General features: G+C 34.2%; 1 protein-coding gene across 1 annotated transcript in view; it reads left to right on the top strand.

The window, feature by feature from the left end:
- Window positions 1-1,317: 1,317 nt before the first annotated feature.
- Window positions 1,318-17,664, top strand: part of LOC112687750 (four and a half LIM domains protein 2) — a 117,232-nt gene continuing 100,885 nt past the window's right edge. The window contains exons 1-2 of the mRNA XM_025560661.1: window positions 1,318-1,786; window positions 12,745-12,830. Of these exons, the coding sequence (XP_025416446.1) occupies window positions 1,724-1,786; window positions 12,745-12,830 (149 nt within the window). The 5' untranslated portion in view covers window positions 1,318-1,723. The remainder of the gene's footprint in view (window positions 1,787-12,744; window positions 12,831-17,664) is intronic.

Here is a 17,664-nt window from a genome sequence, read left to right as displayed (position 1 = left end):
TGAAGAAAAACTAATAAAATATCATTATTGTAAAATGTTATACACTCCGCCCAGACTTTAAAATATAATCTATATGGTTTTGTCGACTGCACTTCAAGGAAAGGTGTAATATTTTGGCGCTTTATAAGAACAGATCGTGACTTTAAAAATGACGATTACCGCGGTATAGCCAGTAAATGATACAGTTTAAATTATCTTTAACCAAAACGGTTATTACACCGATCTGGTGTAACGAGTAATGCATTTGAATTTGAATATTGCGTATGCATATGTAATGTCGGGCCCAACAATTTTCCTTGAACTTTTATTTAAACTGTCAATACTTCAATCAAAATACTACCGTTGATGATTATACTTCGAGCATCGATTCGTAATTTACTTTGAAACTGATTCGGATCGAGTATTTATCGAAAAAAAAAATGTATATTTACGAAGGAATTAAAAAAAGAAACCAAAAAAAGTAACGTATTAGATCGGAAGGATAAAAAACACGATGTTAAGGATTCATGACGCGAAGACATTTCCAATTTGTGGACGCCTTACATCGCCTTGCTCGGCGTACACGTGTCTTACTGTTATCATTTTTTTTTTCGGACCTTCGTCGCAAAAAACGCCAGACATGTGCGGAGGGGCTACCGAACAATCAGTCGGTCCAGTACCAGATTTAACCATTGTGCCGCTTTTATCACTAAACAAATTGCCGCCTTTTAATATAAATATTTTTCTGGTCTAAAAAATGTTATTAAAGCATGCAATTATAATTGTTTCCTTTATTAGAATGTCAATGGCTTAAAACAAAAATATACAACTGTTATAAAAATGCATACGTACGTTCATGCGAAATACTTGATTATAAAAATATGATATAAAATATAATGATAAAAAACATGGTAGTAAAAAAACGCTTGAACAGTTTATTTTTAAATCATATTCAAAATTAAATAATTAGTGACCAGTACCCATCGGCTTTAATAAAATAAAAAATTTTATAATTAGTTACATTTATTTTAGTTAGATATAATCACATATACTACTATTTATGCGTACATATAATAAAAAAATGTAATATTAAAAATGATTAACCACCCTAAGCATTAGCCCATAGTATTTACCGGGAAATATGGCACTGAGCCGGTCCCTTGCGACGTCGCGACAACCGATTCGCACACGGTGCTGTTACGATGTCCGCGGTCCGCGTCGCGGCAGCCGTTCGCTCGAACCAGACAAACCGGTGTGCGCGCGCGCGCGCATAGGTGCACACGGCGCGCGCGCATGTATCGGTTCGGCACGTAACGCAGTCGGCCGGTCGTCGTGGGACGGTGGTCGCGTTGTGCAACTGGTTCGCGCGCGGGTCGTCTTCGTCCTCGTCTCGTCGCCGCAACAACAACGATATCGTCGCACAGTCGACTCCTCGCGCCACGCGTGTGCGTACGGTCTCATCGGTCGGTCGGTTTTTTTTCCCGTTAAAGTCTTCCCGTGTTTTTCCTTCACCTCGTCGTTCACTATTCGTTGAACATATCCCTTACCACCTTCCCCCTCCCCCCCCAACGTCGGCACTTAGAAGAAATCGTTGTTCCACCGATCGATCGCGTTCCCGCCCGCTCTCCTATTACCGGACCACCACAACCACGAAACTCCCGAATATCGTTTTGTTACTCCCCGTTCGTCCACGTCTGCTGTGCTATCGTTACCTGGCCGCGTGATTCGTTCGTCCCGAAACACCATGGACGACTACCACTACGACGTCATGAACTGCAGGACGCCCAAGGAACACTTCTCCGAAGGGGTAAGTGCCGTGCGGTGCTGTTCGAATGATATATATATATATATACTGCATATCGTTATATACTTACCCTTCCTACTCACTTATACCCGTCTCCCGTACCCCCATTAACCGTAAGGGGCGTACAACCCCGTAACGTGGAATTCGTGCAATCTCGCTGTGAATTCTCGTGTACACATGTATAACTGGAGTGCGGTAAACTATGCCAAAGTGTAGTTCACCTGCACGGGCGCGGAATCGTACTTCAAACGTATTACTCTCGCTAGGAAAAAGAGAGGATTATTCAAAGTTTGCCTAGAGTTCTAGCAAAACTTCTAACGCCATTGCCAGCACAGACGATATCGGCGAACCGTTTGAATTCCATCTCTCGACTGTTGCATAAGTACACGAAGATTAGCGTACGAAGAAAATTTGACGTTTTTCAATATGCCATCTCGACGCAAGAGGCTGCTCAGGGACTATCCTGGTTGTATATTCTCTCTTTCTCTATGTACGTACAAATATACATGTAGGTACATTCACACATAATTTAATGTATAACATACAGGTACGGTACACGTACGATGCATGTGTGCGGAGAAAAGTAACTAACGTACATACCTTAACTGCCAGTCGCACCTACGTAAAATAACCCGACCAGAAATTTAGAATATACATAATAATATTGTGTACAGCTGTGCATCTCGTTTTTATTATTTTCTTATTATTATTATTATTTTTTTTTTTAACAATTTTTCGGGAATGACTATTCAATTTTTTTCCATCTACACTGTCCGACAATAACATGAGAATTATACGGTAGATTTATGTACGTTTATTACAACATGGTTTCCTCACGTCTGGTATTGAACTCCACTCGAGTGGTCAGTGAACTGAATGACCGGTAACGTTCAGTGTTCGTTTAATCCGCCGGACACGCCATTCAAATCGCTGAACACGTCTCTCGTCCACTCGCGTGCTAAATGAAATGAATAGTTGTTCAGTGTGTATCGAGTTAAATCTAAAAAATATATTACTGTGGTACTGTAGCATACGCGCTTTTCTATCGACTTTCAAACGATTCACGACCGACTGGTTGTTGCTAAATGTCAGTATTTATGCAATCATTTTGATATAACGGAACCGGTATGTTTTATGCACCATTTTTCCGACGACGTTATTGAACATTTTTCAGAATCCTACCAAATGCTCTTCTTAAACTCCTAAAGTATATAAATACATATTCTAGCACAGATTAAAGTCTGACAAATATATAAATTATAAAGAAAAATTACGTAATATTATGATAAAAGAAACATATACAATATACAATATATATAAATGTTATTTCAAATCCGTTTCAATTCTTTAAAAGTTGAAAATTGTTATTTCTTATTTACATTTTTTACCGCATCGAAACGTTCAATTTAACCCAACTGGGTTCCTGTTAACTTTTACACTAGTATGTACAACTACTCCAGTATAATGTAATGTACTTACTATATAATTATGCTTTCTGGACGTGTTTCGTCCGTTAAAAAATATACTTACACACTTGTGGTATCGTCGAACAGGTATGGGAGCAACAATAGTTTGCATTCATTCTGAAAGACGTTCTGACACTGCGCTTCGGCAACGAGGCATCCCGCGTTAGATTATATAATTCGGTAACTATTATTTGTAGACGAGGACCGTATTGAAATAATCCGAATTGAGTGTTTACCGTCCGGATTGGTGTGTTCGAAGGAAAGCTCCCTTCAAACGAATCACACTCATAACCTGCGTAAAAAGGTGCAAATACAATATTATTCAAATGTAAATAAAATTTGTTTACCGACATTGATCGAATCTCATGATATTACGAGCGCACTTCACCAACAACAGCTTAGAACAGTTCGGAGTATTGTTATTTCGAAAAACGATGATGATCGGCGAGTTTTCAGAAGACATGTGTTCTGAACAAGACTCGAATATGGTAAAAATGACAGAAATAAATATATTATGGATATATGTTGGCTTAAAAACTAGTGGTCGGTCACGTCAATTCTATAGAAAACCTCTAAGAAAATTAAGAAATAAGACTTGTTGGTCAATGGCATCGCGCTTATCGTTTTTATCAGCGAGCAACGTATATGCAACTGTACAATAACACGGTGAACCCCTCAAATCATGAGAAATCCGCGGGACTGCAGTTCCGGTTAATTCTCAGTGACCGGGACCTAAAAACAATATAGTGATACGATATGACAACCCGCAGTGGCATGCAATAGTGACGATCATACGCTCGATTGCCTTCAGCAACGTGTGGGTGCAACAACTGCCCCCGCCTTCAAAGTATTATAAATAGTTAGATAATCTCGTGTTATAGTATATATCAGGTACCAGGATAACACTGTGTCAGTGGCGGCAACGTTGAAACGTGGGTTTGGACTGCGAACGGTGTGGCACGCATTGCGTGTATACACCCGTTGAAGAGGTGATGAGAGAGGTGGGAAGTGGATATTTTCCTGCTTTCGGATTTGTAATCCATAATTTTAGTTTAAAATACGTATTTTAGTTAATGTGTTAAATATATCTATGTTTAAAAAGTGTATTTAGCGTAGAGAAATATACGTATAATAGTGGATAAAACTAAGTACATTATCAATCACTGGGACAGAAATGTCAAAAATTTTATGACGACACCAAATTTAAAATTTTATTTAAAGCCTAAGAGTGCTACGCTTTAAACAGACCTCGCTCGGTTTTTGAGCACGGAAAAAACAGGGCTAAGCTTGAAATTCCTCCTTTTTTTACGAACATTTCCGTGGACACTCTTGATGGAAGGAAGACATATTTTTCCTTTTTTCTAATTATCGGAGACGGCCTTGGACGGGGAATTAGTTTCATCGTCGATTTGTGCGTGAGAAGCGTAACACGTGTTTTTCGCGCACGGTTCACCCGTTCATGGCAAACCGTTTGTGAGATTAGTATATTGATATGCACACGATTGTACATTATAATACGTTAACGGCACGCGCCAGGCCGAGATATCGCTTTGAGCCCGTGCGCCAAATCGACGCGATAAGGCGACAACGGTAACGAGCGAAAAGCCACCCCGTGCTAAAACGACTTCAATAGCATAGCATATATTATCAACCGATAATTACCGTGCGCACGAACGATCCGTTACTCGAAGTAATAAAACAAAAACGGTCCCTTATCGGGACGAATATCGATGTATATATACAACGTCCGTTTTCTGTAGGTCTCGCATAGTAACTGCATATTTCGTCGTCGACGCATTTAGAATATACTCCGCAAAACAAACATGAACGAGGTAAGATGTTTTTGCATAGTTAAAAGTCTAAAGACGTTGATTTTGTCGCCTATTAAGGCGAAGCGAGCAATACGAATTGGTATAGTAATGGGTTTTTTTCCTTCCTCAATTTTTCCACCCGTAAAATTACTGCACACACGGTAAATACGAAAGAAGTAATTTTCGATTTTATCAGTAATTTTTTCGATACAAAAGAATATTCTTTGAAAAAATCTCGGAAACAATATTATATATTGTTACAATTTTAGATTTTAAGTGAAATTACGAATGTAAAAAGTTCCCGGAATTTATTTATAGAAAAAAAAAACTATTATCAAATATCTGATTATTGGAATTAATAGTAGACATTATTATGCTATCGAAGGTTTATTCGTTAAAATTATATTAGTCTCATGTGAGCCGTAATCGTGTCCATATGAAACTGATTATTACTGATTACACATTTTCACAAAATGTCAAATGGTTTGTTTTTGCATCAAGACAATGCACCGTACTACTCGTCTTTTGTAGTTCCGATAATTTTTAACGTATAAAAAAATTTCTACAATTCCACAAACCCCGTATTCACCAGATATTACTCCATGTGACTTCTGGCTGTTTCTAAACCTAAAACTTGGACTCAAAGGTGAATGTTTCGTGACGATTGAAGACATAAAAATTAACGCGATAGCGAATCTCAGGGCCATTCCACTTGAGGGATATCAAAGATGTTTCCATCAGTTACTAAGTCGTTGGTGTAAGTGTGTCTGTGTTGAGGGACGATATTTTAAAAGGAGATTAAGTAGATTTATAATTTAAATTGTGTGTATATAAAAAAAAAAAAAAAATTAAATTCCGGGAAATTTTTGATCCTACTACGTATGTATTTTACAAGTAATTGTGTTATAATTAAATTATAATTTCATGTATTTCTCATTATTTGTTTTGTACAACTAAGAATAAATATTCTGCAGAAGAGAAATGGGTTATATGAGGTTATGTGCAGGCAATATTGACAACATTTTACGAAAAAATAGAGCTTATCAGTTTTAAAAACTTAACACTTTTAAAATCTTTAATCAATAGTACAATTATGTATAAATATCACTTGAGTCCGACGCATGATCATGAGATTTATTCAACATGTTGTCGACGCAATTTAATGTAGCCGCTGCACAATAATATACTCTTGGAAAAAAAACTATAATGATAGCAAACGAGCAATTGGACTGTTTACTTCGTTTTTCCCGAACAGTAATATCGTAAGAGACCGTGTACATGTTCGTAATAGAAAATCGTTTGAAAAATTCCGATTTTTTTAGTGAAAAAAAAACCGTTCCGGTAATACGTATGTTACAGTAGACTTCAGGCCTTTTTTTACCAGGTACATTATTTTGTCAAAGACCATCGGCGGTGTGTGTGTGCCGTGTTACAGACTATTCGTACGCCACACGTGGTCATAATTGTGCATTGCCTACTCCGCTTCGTCGAAAGTACATTTGGCGTGTCAGATTTCGTTACTGTCGCGCCCCCTTAAACATTGGTTTTATTACGTTTTTATTTTCCGCACGTTGCGTAAAATCGTTAGACCGTGCGCAACCGGAATACTTACGGTATACAATATGGTGCGCGATTACATTTACGTGTGTACTGCTCCGAACATGCATCGTGCACATGACCGAAGCTGCGGAATATTTTTATTAAATCGTCTTGGTGGGGTGGGGACGATGGCGAGTATCGGTATCGTTTCGACACGAATTTCCCGTCTTCTGAACCGCTATTGATTTCTGTGGACGATCGATCGAACGCTAAACGTTCGGATCGAGTGCGCAAATCCGACACGGAACCGTCTATCGATCGAACAAATTATGCGTCACGTAAGCGTTTTACATTAGTCCCGTATCGCTGCGATTATGCACAACGATATCGTAGCAGTGTTGGGCTTAGGATTTATTCGGCTGACCAATACTAAATCGTACAGGCCGGCAAAGCGGCTGGCGTTGTTGTGGGGGTGGTACGCACAATTAATTCAACCCGTCCGTACGGCCACCGACCGATTGGACACCGAATTCCCGTTGTGACGATCGCAGAAAAATTAAATAAAATGTAAAACGCTTAATACACATGGGTTTATTTGGAATCGATCTCGGTACGGCTTCGGTGTTCCGGAGAGATTTCGGTAGGAGAATACAATAGCCACGCGCGCGTTCGTGCGCGTCCACGGCCGCGCGCGTTCCAAGTTGAGGCCAGATGCTGTCGCACGTGAATAGGGTAATCGGGAGGGGTACGCGAGCGGGTTCGGTATAAACGCCGCCGCCACTGACCAGCCGTTCTCTCCCGGACCGTCGTCGATCAAGTGGTGGGCGTCCGATGACGACCTTGGACGGACGAATACCGAATACACGAGTACGTGTACATATTCGTATTATTACTACCGTCATCATCGTCATCGTCATCATAATCATCACAATGACTGGTGCGCGCTGTGCGCAATCGAGAACACACTGCAACGAATTCACGTTCGACCGTTTCCACCGCGGTTCGTCCACCGCCGATGCCGCCGCCGTTGCCATCGGGCTCGGATGCGAAATCCACGTTATAGGCGGCACTTGGGAGGGCATGAGGAGGCAGTTGCCCTCCAAAAAAAAGTTAACGAAAAAACCTATTATTTCAATATTTTATTAATGAAAGCCGAAAACTTGAATTTAATTTAAAATAATTACTTAACGATATTCTCTCTGCAATTTTAATTTCTGATGTAAAACAAGACAATAGTTTTTTGAATTCCAAATTAAATTTGAAGCTGATTTAGAATAATATTAGAATTATACTCGTGTTTTTGAGAGTTGGGTTGTTAAAGATAATTAATTGTTTGCCCTCTCTGGAATCATCCCCAAGTGCCGCATATGATCCACGTGTTTTGTTAATTTCGTTTTTCAATCGCAAAAAAAACATTTCGATTCGATTCGATCTCGTGCGCGTTTTGTTCGTAAAAATCAATTTTAATTGAACTCGGAAATCAGTTTTTCCTTTTGTGATAGTTGGATGCAGACGAAGTTATGGGTTGTGGGTTGATATTGGTTATTATCAGGGGTCGGGAGTTAAAGCATTTGCTTATTTTTATGGATTGACTTAAAATGTAGCAGAGTGCTATAAAAGTATGTCAAGTTATAACACATATAATTATGAAATTTGAAAGTCCCTTTTTTGTTTTTTTCAGCAATTTTTCAAAAAAGTGCTTATTTATTTCCAGTTCTTCTGATTAATTTTGCTTATTAACCAATTATTTTTATGTTTTTATAGTTTTCTCCTGCAAAGTAGTTTTTGATAGAATTAAAATTAAAAATAATTCTTATCTATGTTGTCACATAGTTCGTCACCATCCGAGGCATCGTTGTAGGGTTAGCAAAGATATTTCATTAATGAAAATAGAACTGAGTGTCAAACATTAGAATGATCAAGAACAGAGAGAATAGTTTACATTTTATTTTTCAGAAAAATCCATAAAATCCTTAATGGCTTTAAACTGAAGATTTATTTTTATTTTGTTTGATTTTTTAGTTAGAATTTTATAGTTTTTTTTTTTTTAATAAATATTTTTGCTTAATTTTAAATTTTTAAATGCTTATTTTAATGCTTATTATCATGTATTTAATATAATACATTATAATATGATATATATATATATCATCTATAATACTATTATGTATAAATGTATTTTGCGTTGTGTACTAAGTGCACTGTTAAATGTTTTATAGAAAATTTTGTAGAAACAAGTTAGACTCGATAAGACGTTAAGATTAATCGTTGAATAAGACACTTATTGCCATTCAAAATATATTAATATGATTATTTTTACATAATTCTCTCATAATAGCTGTCTACTTTAAATGCATTGGGAAAGTGAATCCGAGCAGTAGCGAAAGATTTATTTAATGCAAATTTAAGTTTAATCTTCGGTATGACTTATTTTTTCTTTACTGTTTGGAAACGACTGATGAGATAAGTGTGAATATAAATATCACTGAAAACAATGGACAATGAGTCATATGTATTTGTGTAAGTTTGTATCTTTATTATATATATATATATATATATATATAAGATCATTGTATATAATGGGTATCTTATGTGTGCGTGTATAGCAATATTATATAGTAAACATTTCACCGTGGTTTATACAAAAATGTCTTATACTAAATTTGTTTATTTCTTCGATATTGATAAATTTGTTTTTTATTTAATTTTGCGCTCCATCAAATAAAATGTACTTACAATCAGTGGCGTATTCAGGGAGAGTGCTATGGGGCTGAACACCCATCGTTATTAAACTTTTTTTGCAGTATTATAATATTATAATTAATTAAACATCAGGTATCATCATGTTTACCGTATATATAGTACATCGCATAAATCCCGTATTACCCTTAATATCTCCACGGGAAATTAATATATTTAAACGCGTTTTTTTTTACAACACTTAGTATGGATATTCTGATTGAATGGCATTAAATTCAATTTTTTTTTTTAAAAAATGAAAAAAAAAATTTTTATGTGTTTAAGAATTTTTAATTTTTAAAATAGCCATTTTCTTGAGCATATTTTTTTAAAACAGTTTAAAAAAATATATATATTTATTGAAATTATATATATAAAAATTGATTAAGTTAGAGCAAGTTATGTTTTTGAATAATTATAACAAAAAAATTAATTGTTTCACATTTCAATAATCCAGTGCTTTGGCTACCTAGGTCACCCGAATTAACACCAATGGATTTTTTTTTTATGGTGGTTATTTGAAAAATCTTGTGTATCCGTCGTGTTCATTGCCTGATCTCCGTGACAAAATTGAACAAAATATTCAAAATATTTTACCTGAGACATTAGAAAATATTGAAAATCCTTGGGTCCAAAAACTTCAGCTCTGTGTTACAAATAATGGAGGTCACTTCCAACATTAATAAAAAAAAATGTAATGCATTATTTTCGTTTTTATGTAATAAAATATTTTTTTTTTTCTATTAACAATCATGTTTAAAAATATTATATGAATTTTAATTTTAATGTTTCCCAAAAGCTCCACTAATAATGAGATATTTACAGATTGCCATAAAAAATCAGCGTTCCAATCGAGATTGATGAAATCGAGCAATTCATGTTTTGCTAGGTAACAACTATTATTATAATTATTCAAAAACATAACTTGCTCTAACTTGGTCAACTTTTATTAAATTTTAATATTTTTTTTTTAACTGTTTTAAAAAATATGCTCAAGAAAATGGCTATCTTAAAAATTGAAAATTCTTAAATTTATAAAAAATTATTTTTTGAATTTTTGAATTTTTTTAAAAAAAAATTGAATTTTATGCCATTCAATCAGAATTTCTATACTAAGTATTGTAAAAAAAAACGCGTTTAAATATATTGATTTCCCGTGGAGATATTAAAGGTGATACGGGACTTATGGGACATACTGTATTATAATGTCTGCAGGGAAGCTTAAAATTATTTTTTTAAATTTTTTAATGTATTTTTTCGAGTACATTGCACTCGAAAAAACGTCAGATGTGACGTTTACGCAACATGCGTCTGAAATAATAATAAATGAAGGTCTACACCTAGGTCAATTTAAAATTGGCTTAATATATACGTATTGTTTAGTTATCAAGTTTGAATGAATTACATTTTTAAATCTAAAATACTTCCAATACTAGTTCAGGTAATAAGTAAAAACCCAACAACGATTCACTGTAAACAAATTATAACACGATGCATCATAGAATCAAACAAATAATGTGGTTTGTCCAAGCCACTTATAAACTTTAATTTGGCTGGTGTTTAAAATAAAAATTGTGTTCGATAACCTACTGTAGAAATAATTCGTTCGCAAACGAAACCAGTCAAAAAAAAGGTAGAGCTGAACAAGTTTAAATTTTTCAGCTCCCTTAAACTGTAAACTGCTAAGTGTTATAATAAAAGTACAAATAAAACCGCTCGGATTGTAGTAATTAACAGCTGAAGAGTACGGTTGTAAATGTTAATAATTCAGAGAAATTTAAATGTTGACTTGCTGGAAAAAATTAAAAACGAGATGTTTATTTCATTGATAACATTGACGGACGTCCGATAATCGAGACACAGTTTCGCTTTTACTGGTATAAAGAAATACAAATTATTTGTCACGCAACTATCATCAAAATAATAATATTTGTTCTTTCGGTGTTTACACATACTACACACACACACACAGACACATACTATGTATTATAATTATAAATACAAAGTGATTCTTATGTATAGTGAATTTACAAAATATACCTCAAACAAATATACAATATTAACTTTATTATAATACTAAACATATAAAAATGATGGGTTGTAACTAACTATTAATTTTTAGTGAAATTATATTGATCGTAAATCTAAATTGATCATAACTTTATTTGGAAATAGGAGGGCGAAGCTTATTAGTGTTTGTTTTATTATAATTTTTTAAGACTTTCCCTCGACTCCTCCCTACAATTAGAACGTATTTCCGATAAATCCCTTCGGTTATACGGTTTCATTCATTGCTATAGCCGTAATGTAAAATTAACATTTAGTAACGTAAAGTTGGTTTAGACGTTTAAAGATTTAACAATCGATTTTTGTACAAATAATAGAAGCGAATCATTTTGTATACATCTACACAATATTATATTGCTGTACGTACGCACGCGGTATACACGTATATATACATAAAAAAAAAAGTGTAAGAGTTTGTCCTTGCACTAAACCTGCATAAATTCATTCTCTCTCTCTCTCTCTCTCTCTCTCTCTGTCTTTCTCTCTTTCTGTGTTTAATTTTCTCTCTCGCGTGTGCAGATTCGCACGTTCATTTACTTTTTTCACCGAACAGATTGAACTGTGACCATATACGGTCGTCGATGTCCAACTGAACGTGGTGACGTCACCTGCACAGTCGCGGGTGACAAATTGTCACTGTATTTCTTTCAGGATATTCGTCTCTCCATTGTTATTCTCCGCGTGTATTATATGACGGAATACATCGTTCGGTTTAACTTAGGTATTATAAATATTATAAAGAAATTATTATTTTCATTATTATTGTTAGCGGAATCGTCTCTGTATATTATTAAGACTCGCACGCTTCGTGAACCGAATATTCTTAATTATTATAATTTCTATTAATGAACGCATTATTATTAATAAGTCATAGGCGCAACTAGGGAGGAAACTTTGAGGGGCTTAGCTCCCTAAATGTGTTCTTAGTCCTTCCAGATTAAAAATAATGATTCTCGGAATTTTGTGTTAGTAATTGAAATAAAATCTAATCATCTATGTCTATAATCTCAACACACGAAGTTTGACAATTTTGATTATTCAGTGCACTATATAATGGCTTTCGTTTTACATAGAAATATTCAAAATCAAAATTTGTTTCATGAAATCACGTTTTTTCATCTTCTTGTTAAAATTTGAACTGAACTGTTTTTAATTATTAGTGAAAAATTGTCTCTGCTTGTAAATTAGTAGATGAGGGGGCGTAGCCCTTGTGGTTCCCTGTTATTTCGGTACTTATAGCCTCCTAAAATCTGAGTTCTATTTGTGCCTATGTATAAGTAAAATTGGTAGGTATTTTATTGGATCGTTTAATTTATAATTTTTTTCTTCCCCATTTCAGGGAGCCGTTGCGAATGAGCAGTACGAAGGGAGACCGTGCCTAACGTGCCACGACAACTGTGCAGGATTCGTGCCACATCCATGGAGGTAAACTTAAAAATGATTCAAGATTTTGTGTATGTATACGTGTGTAAAAAAAACCAATCCATCGGAATGTGTACACCTAATATAATAAACATACACACACATACTAATATATGGCTTATACTAGCTATAAAGGCTGAATGCTCCACCTAAACGGAATATCTGCGGTGTCAAAACGTATATATGTTAAGCGCTAAACAGTTGACCTGTTCATCCAAATATATCAAATGCATGTACACGGTGTCCAACGAGGGGGCTACCTCAATGCGTTATCATCAACATTTTTTTTTTTTTTTATAATCATTTACACTAATTAATATTATTTATATCATATTATATAATTAATAAATATTATTTTTATATTCGAATCAATTAGGAATGAATGGGATACATGCGGTTATAAGCACTGGCTTAATAACCAAACATGAAAATGCATTGTTACTTAGAATTTAATGTTTTACTAACTTCTAAAGTTCTTCAGCTAAGAACGAAAATAATTTTACAAACATCAGCATAAATTTTAACATGTATTGTGAATATATAAAAAATGCACACCTTTTCAACCAAGACAGTTGATGTTTCGGTTTCATTCGTAACATCATTGCAGGTGTGGAAATAAATCAAAAGATCGCCATCAAGTCGTAACGTATATAATATAATTTCCCATTGCAATGGTTCACTGACAACTGTTGTATTCTTATATACTATCATGGACACTGCGTCAAGCGAAAATGTATTATCAATTATTGGAGATCGAATCAATATATTATTGTATAATTAATTACAAAATACTGAAAGACATAATAGATACGTATAATTGTGTAGTAAAAAAATATTGAAACTATTTCTTTGTAATGGCTATTTTCAAAGTTCCTTTATTGAAGTTTAATTATGAACATTAGAACCTAGTAATTATTTCCACGTTATTTTTTATTTTTGTTTTGTATAACTTCCTGTCAATTTCTGAAAACAGTTTTTTTTCTTGTCCAATTCTATATCGTATACGCCAAACACAACATTATATTCTGAAATATTCGTTAATATATCACTCTCCTTTAAACGACTTCAAACATATGTGTTATTAGCTTGAAAAATAATCCGACACTAATTATAGTTATTATCATTATATATGTCATTGTACTAACGAGCATACCTATAAAAATATTACACATACCACCCATGACTACTAATTCTGCATTGCGTGTACGAAAAACTATTTGAATAACAATAAGGACATAATGTATTCCATTTGATTGTATTGCAATAAACTCCGCAAATGACTACAATATTTTGGACAACTCTCGTTCCTCATGATTTGAAAACATAACAGAAAATGCTTGTGTCTAATCTTATAACCGGGCTGGAGCACAAAAACTGATCTACCGTCGGGACACCTGGTGGTTGTGTATCATTGAAATGTATGAGTAATAATTTAAATTGAAGGAAAGTTTAAGAAATATATTTTCATTACATCTTAATACGCAACACAAGAGAATAATGCACACGATGGATGCACGTATACCCACCCCCCTCCTGACCATCATCGATAATCCAGAACTATTGTTGCCAATGACGGTATATTTGTAGAATGACATGTCTACATGTTTTTTATTAAATTAATTTCAAGTTCAAAGTACCAAGAGGTTTTGACTCTCGATTAGGCCAAAATATGTTTCACATGAAATAAAATATATGGATTTGCATATATTATAAGATAATAAACGTTTTTTGATTTAAAAGCGCATAACCAACAAGTAGGGAAGAGTTGCGTAGATGACCTGTAATTTTGTTGTTCGGAAAATTACTAAAATCGTCTCGTTCTGCGGAGTAAACGCATAGATATTATGATAATTTTTCGTGCGGTGTTAAATTTACCGATTTCGTTTTCTTCATCACATATCGCGAAACGATGCATCATACGTGTGATGATAAATCTTTTAAAGATAAAAGTGCTCGAACGCTACGTGTACGCTTAACGTCCGAGCACTTTTATCTACGAACACGCGTACGCAGTTGATGACATTGGCGTCAACCGCTGTGCTCCACGACCGTATTCTTATGACTCATTCCGGTTTATATACGTACGATATAAGGAAAAAAAATACTGATTACTTTCATACGTAATTATATTGTCACTGTTGTTGCATGCTGACGAATCGCCGTGTCGTTACGCAGTACACCTACTACATTATTATTTTCTAGGTCGGAGGCATTTCTTTCCGTCGTGAGGTACTACTCATCGCGTTGTATCTTTTATAGGAAAGTTACTACTGTACTAGTACACGTTGCCGTACACGCGTGTTTTTACGCTATTTTGGAAATTATGCGCATAACTTTTGAGCGGTGACCACACGGTTTATGCAACGCCTCCGTGGGCAAAAACTTGCGATCAACGTGGACGAGGAGGACTACACTATTATATATACAGTGTGTAAACGCTAACTGAGAACACTCGATATCTTTGCGTAGAGGCCTAAAATTTGAATTATGATATTTTTTTGGTTTTTATGACATAAAAATGTGTATTTTTACGAGTTTTTAATTTTCTTAACTTAAATAGACACGCGCATGCGAAGTACCTACAACTTTTTTTTCTTAAATGGCAACCACCTATTTTAACCACTAATTATTTTTCGCATATTTTTTTAATGAATTTTGTTAGTTAAACCAACTTTCTAAGTCCAAAATTAACTAAGCAATTTAACCAAAAAACTGTTAACGAGAGAATTTAAATTTTTTTGACTGTAATTATGAAAATAATTATTGTTAAGGCTTGTGAAGTATTTATGCTAAAAATGTGTACGAGTTTTAAAATGATAAATAAATTACATTTATAATTTTTTTTATTTGAACCAAATATTTACATTTTTGAAGCAGTTGTATAGTCATGAAGTTATATTTTCTTGACCAAAACGCTGAATATTACGACAAAGAGTATAAAATACACTATAAAAACACAAGCTTAAACAAAATTATTATTTATTATTAAAATATCATAACATTTATTGTTAAAATGTACGTGGATGTCATAAAAAAAGTATCTAACAATGAAAAAGATCATCTTCAGCTTTCAACCATTTTTTTCTCGATTTAAAAGAGCGATGAGAGCATGTTTTTAAATAAATTGTTAATCGTTTTTTTCTTAGAAGGTGGTGGCAGAACATTTCGGTGTCTTCAGATTTCTCTAATCTCACGTCGTGTTTCCTTTCCGAACATACGTGTGCGGTTACGTTATCGGTGTTGAATAATTTCTCAAAACCGCAGTTTGGTAATATTGACAATTATACTTGATAATAAGAATATTTTTTTCGGGTTTGGGTCACTTTACTTGCCGCGGTGACCTTTGTGCGTAACGAAGTTAAGGATATTTTCGCCAGGTGTAAGTATGCGTTGAAGGTAATGCGTTGTGATTTTTTTGTGTTCGTCTTTGTGGCATACGCGTGTTCTATCCAAAATCGAAAAAATCCATATTGTATCCGGGCGCGGTCGTTCGGGATGCAAACTATCATGGTTTTCCACAACTGAAATTTTAACGTGTCTGTATGTTAATAACTTAATTAATCTTTGATGGTGCCCAGTCAAAATCACGATGATAAGTAATACGTATCGCAACAAATAAATGTGCGTAAATTATACAAATGTTTGTTATACGCTCGTGGCAACATATCAATAATGATGATCGCCGACTAGCAACACTGTTGCTGATCGAAGAATATAATGCACTTACGGTCGAGTTGTGGCTAACAACTGGTTCACAGCAAATGCAACGGCACAGGAATCTGTATACAATAAGCTACACTGGATGTTCATAATTTCGGGAAACAGGCTTAGCCATCATATGTGGGACAATTTTTATTTGTAATATATACATTGTACAAAACAGTATCAGTAAAGGGCTAATACAAATTTATAAGATAAACCTGTTATATATCAAAAGGTTGCCGAAAAGTGACCACCCTATAACCGAAATGTTGTAATTGCATAATGTCTAGTAAATGGTCCGGAACAATAATTTCCGAACAGCTATGTGCCGATGGAAACTCCGTGAAATACATTTATTTTTCACGAAATGGTTACTTCAATTTAACATCGAGTATTTTGTGCACCTCGAGTACCGTACAATATATTTTATATTTCTTATTTATTGTACTCCACTCCTTTATTGAATTTTATAAACGATTATTAAACAATACAATTATTGATCTATACATTTAACTGGCTACCTAAAATTTGAATATCTTATTGGTTTTGATATACGAGTATGATCACAACAGCGAATTGGTAATACTTGAATATTTAAGAGTATGATTGCTTTGTGCATCAAATCCTATTATACAATCATACATTTTAATTCACTTTAAACAAAACGATCCTCTAATGTTCAATAAAAAGCATAGGAAGGTTTCGTTTAAATCGAATGAGAAAATATGAATATACAATAAAATTTAATCCACACAGTAACTATACTCTTAAATATTTAGATATTTCCAATTGCTAATTTGAAATTACATCAAAACGGATAAATTTTACACTTTCCAGATAGCTAGGTGATAATTCTGGTATAAATACACTATATTACTTGAAAGTCGGTGTTAAAAAATCAATCAAGAATTTGACAGTAATAAGTCTAAAAAATCCTGTATGGTACACAAAATAAGTTATCTCGATGTGAAAAAATAAACGATATAAAAATGGAGTGACTGTTAACCAAAAAGTGTCGATTTCATACAATATTTTCGCACTCTTACGGATATAGAAGACACAAGAGTTTGGAGAAAAAAAACTCGAAGGTTCTGGAAATCACGATAATTTTCAGTGAAACATAATTGAAATATAA

The sequence above is a fragment of the Sipha flava genome, unplaced genomic scaffold (assembly GCF_003268045.1).
Source record: "Sipha flava isolate LNK unplaced genomic scaffold, YSA_version1 35a_pilon_pilon, whole genome shotgun sequence".
Classification (NCBI taxonomy): domain Eukaryota; kingdom Metazoa; phylum Arthropoda; class Insecta; order Hemiptera; family Aphididae; genus Sipha; species Sipha flava.
This window is presented reverse-complemented; position numbering and strand designations above follow the sequence as displayed.